Below are 3,575 nucleotides of genomic sequence, written 5' to 3'. Positions count from 1 at the left end.
CATCTTGTTTTACCTGTTTACAGGCCAAATCTGTAATCTGGAAAGCCAAGTATGACCATGAAGCCGCCAAGAAGGCTAGAGCCGCCGCCATAACTGCCAAGAAGACGACCCGGAGGGTCAAGAAGAAAAAGAGCACCGTTGAAGACCTGTTAAAGCTTGATGATGATACTTCTGAGTCGGAGGTAGCCCTTGACTCCCTTGGCCAGTTTTTTAATAACCTTATTGACACTGACTATTGCCAGGACGACACGGGGGCCAGTCAGGCCGCGGAAGAAGAGGTAACTATTTCCTCCGACTCAGCCCATTTGCCGAGACAGAAACTTTGACTGGTAACCCGGAAAGTAAGGTTTTCACACCCTTTGGCTTATTTGGACCCTCATTTTCTTTTGAAAAAGCAGCAACATGAGAGCTGGCGTTAGGCCCGGAACGACGATGAACTGCCTTCCGTTCTTCAACAAACTCCTCAGAAACGCCAGAATGAGGTATCTTTTATCTTCATCTTTTACTTTTCATTAATGGACCTTCTCCCTTGCATTACTAACTCTATTTTATCTTCTGCAGGAGGTGTCTCGCTCTTCTGGTGACTCATCCCAAACTCAATTTCCGGCTTCCAAGATTGCCCCTGGGTAAGGAAAAAATCATCTTTCCTCCATGTCTTTCAAACTGCATCTTTGTACTAACTGTCTCATACCATCTTTCGTAGTGGCCAAGCCAAGTCCAAGAAGGCCAAAGTAACTAAACCGGCGGAGGACCCGTCAGTCCTTGTTCCTGAACCGGTCATGCCAACTTCTCCCCCTCGAACTGAAGCACCAGAAGACCCGACTGCTAACACTCAATTAGACCCTCCTGAGCCTTCAGCTGATGACACTGTTGTTAACCCCTCTACTGCCGGACCATCCAGCTCGGCTAACCCGCCATCATCTTCTGATCATGACGTTCTGATCACTGGAAGCCGTTTTGTTGAGCCGGGGACTCCCACCGTGTTAGCGCGACACACCGCTAAACAAGAAGCCATGGAGAGACAGAAAGTGTGTTTTGATATCTCTCACTACAATCATCTGAATGCTAATGACATATTGTCCGGCTATCTCAGCCATGTTCATTCCAGCCGTGAGTCAGAGATTGAGATGGTCAAGCAACTTCAGCTGAAATATGAGGTATGTTCCCTGGTTTACTTATACTCTGCCAGCCCCCAAGTCTTCATATGATGATTTTGAATGATCTATAGACTTTATTATATAGGTGGATACTTTCTCTCTAAGTCATTCAAAAGTCCAATAGAATAGTGCAAACTTCACCTGTAGTCCCCAAGGGCCGGTTCACTTGATCATAAATGAGCAGGTACTTAATTCATAACTGTCTTGTGCCAGTCTCAATAAATATTGTAATCCGGTTTAATCTTGAGAAACTTTCTAAATGTCATACATTAGCCCCCAAGTGCCAAGTGTTGTTACTTTGTAAGGTACTTGGGACTTGAAGTATGTAAAATTCATAAGAAATTGTTTTAACAGACATTAGCCCCCAAGTGTCAAGTGGTATTGCAGTGCAAAGTACTTGAGACTTGAATCTTTATAACTTTTAATTGAAACCTTGACACACTTGTGTATGTTTTGTAGAACGCCTTATCTGAATTGGGCTCCCAATTAACTGATGCAAAGAACCGACTGGCGGATCAAGAGGCAGAAATCAAGTCTGGTGATTCTAAACTTCAATTGAGTCTTGCTGAGATGGAAAATTTGAAAACCAGCTTGACTGCCAAAAAGAAAGCCTGGGCTGAAGAAAAGACGTTGCTGACACAACGCGCCGAAAAAGCTGAAGCGGCTCTTGAGGAGGTTACCACGGAGCTGACCGGCTTAAAGAACCGGGTGTCTCAAATGGTTTCTGCCATCTTTGGTAAGCCATCTGTACTGATCTATTATACCTTCTTTTGACCCGAAATATAAGCCGCCTGCTGAGCCTTAGTTTAATACTCGCAGGTCCACGCAGCAAAAATCTGAGCCAAGACATTGTAACCAAACTAAAGTCGGTTTATACCTTGGTGGAGCAATTGTACACTGGCGCTCAACGAGCACTTTCCACCATCTCACCTGCCAACCAAGGACCCAATCGGCTGAGCGATGTTTTGAAAAAACTGTCAATCTTACCCGCCAGGTTTCAAGAGGTCAAACGATCCTGTGCCAGAGCCGGAGCCTTGACTGCCCTGAGCTGCTCCAAAGCCTGGGTGCTAGATCTAGACCCGGTGGATGTAGCTAGGGGATACCTGACTGTGAAGGAAGACGGGTCTCTTTTTGAGCAAGATGACTTCATTGCCCGCGTGAGGGGAGTTCGACCTCAAGCTACTGTTCTTGGAGATGAAACCAATATTGACAAATATTAGCCGGGTTTTTATTTGGAGAATAAGAAGATGGCGACTGCCTCTTACAAGGTGACAGATCTAATCCCGTCGGTTCGTCAACAAACGGTTGCTCCAGAAATTGATCCGGCTGGCCTGATTGATGAAGAAGCAGAGTTCATTGCCGTGAACGGTTTTGACTGGTCCAAACCCAGCTTCCAATCAGCAGACAGAGGTGAACCGGTGAGGGAAGAGTGATAACCATCTTGTGGGCTCTTTGAAGCCTTGTAATAAATTTAGTTTGAAACAACTGCATATTTTTCCAATGCCATCATGCATAAGATACCGTGTGTGACTCTTTGCTTCCTGATGTCAATATATGCGTCATATTTATGGTTATCTCTATCATATTCCGGCTCTTTTCCTGTAGAAAAAGAAAAAACTGGCTTGGCGGCTTGCACCGAATGGGTCAGAACACCTGGTATATAACCAATGGTTTACCATAGTAGAAGAAACAGAAACAGATGAGAAAATAAACAAGGTTGAAACAACCTTTGATTAACACAGAAACAACTGTTCATAAATAACAGTCATACCTATATGTTTTAACTCTGGACCAATGGTTTATATGACCCGGATAATGAGGTTGATGATCCAGTCCTGTTGAGAAGTCAATGCTTCTGTACACCTGATGACTATCATACCTTTGTGGCTTATTGTCAAATAATCAAGCCGGCGAAAAAACCATGCTGATCGTTTTTAAATTTGAAACAACAAAGACCAGTAAGACAAATAGCAGGTTTCAAACAATATAAATTAACTTTGTAACTAAAAGTGGGGGGTTTCTGATTCGAATACGACCAGTAAACCGGACCAAAGGGGTTGAGCTAAGATTCGAATACGATCATATAGCCCCCAGTGGCTTTGGCGTTGCGCTGATCAAGAGAGTATCGACATCTATGTTCTCTTTGGTTCGAATACGACCTATGTTTGAACAGGAAGCCCCCAAATGACCTTGAGAGGTTTTTAACGACCCTGATTCGAATACGATCCAAGTCGGACCCAAAAGGGGTTAAGCTATGATTCAGATACGATCAAGAAGCCCCCTAGTGAGTGTGGCATTGAGCCGATCAAGAGGGTTACGACAACTATGTTCTATTTGGTTTGAATACGACATATGTTTGAACAGGAAGCCCCAAGTGATCATGAGGTTTACAGCTAGATTCGAATACGATCATAAGCC

At 44.2% G+C, this 3,575-nt stretch overlaps 1 protein-coding gene across 1 annotated transcript; it reads left to right on the top strand.

The window, feature by feature from the left end:
* The first annotated feature begins 779 nt into the window (after positions 1-779).
* On the top strand, positions 780-2,590 carry LOC147991483 (uncharacterized). Its single transcript, XM_087538686.1, has 4 exons — positions 780-1,157; positions 1,617-1,893; positions 1,977-2,161; positions 2,378-2,590. The coding sequence occupies exons 1-4, from the start codon at positions 780-782 to the stop codon at positions 2,588-2,590; spliced, it is 1,053 nt and encodes a 350-aa protein (XP_087394812.1).
* Positions 2,591-3,575: the final 985 nt, after the last annotated feature.

Source organism: Triticum urartu, chromosome 1A (genome assembly GCF_056163025.1).
Source record: "Triticum urartu cultivar PI428250 chromosome 1A, HENAU_Tu73, whole genome shotgun sequence".
Classification (NCBI taxonomy): domain Eukaryota; kingdom Viridiplantae; phylum Streptophyta; class Magnoliopsida; order Poales; family Poaceae; genus Triticum; species Triticum urartu.
This window is presented reverse-complemented; position numbering and strand designations above follow the sequence as displayed.

What these genes read in the sequence shown, in the direction of transcription:
- LOC147991483 (XM_087538686.1), top strand. Translation starts at nt 780, where the DNA reads ATGCCAACTTCTCCCCCTCGAACTGAAGCACCAGAAGACCCGACTGCT. An exon ending in AACTTCAGCTGAAATATGAG is followed by an intron (nt 1,158 to 1,616) that starts GTATGTTCCCTG and finishes TATGTTTTGTAG; the next exon opens with AACGCCTTATCTGAATTGGG. An exon ending in AATGGTTTCTGCCATCTTTG is followed by an intron (nt 1,894 to 1,976) that starts GTAAGCCATCTG and finishes TAATACTCGCAG; the next exon opens with GTCCACGCAGCAAAAATCTG.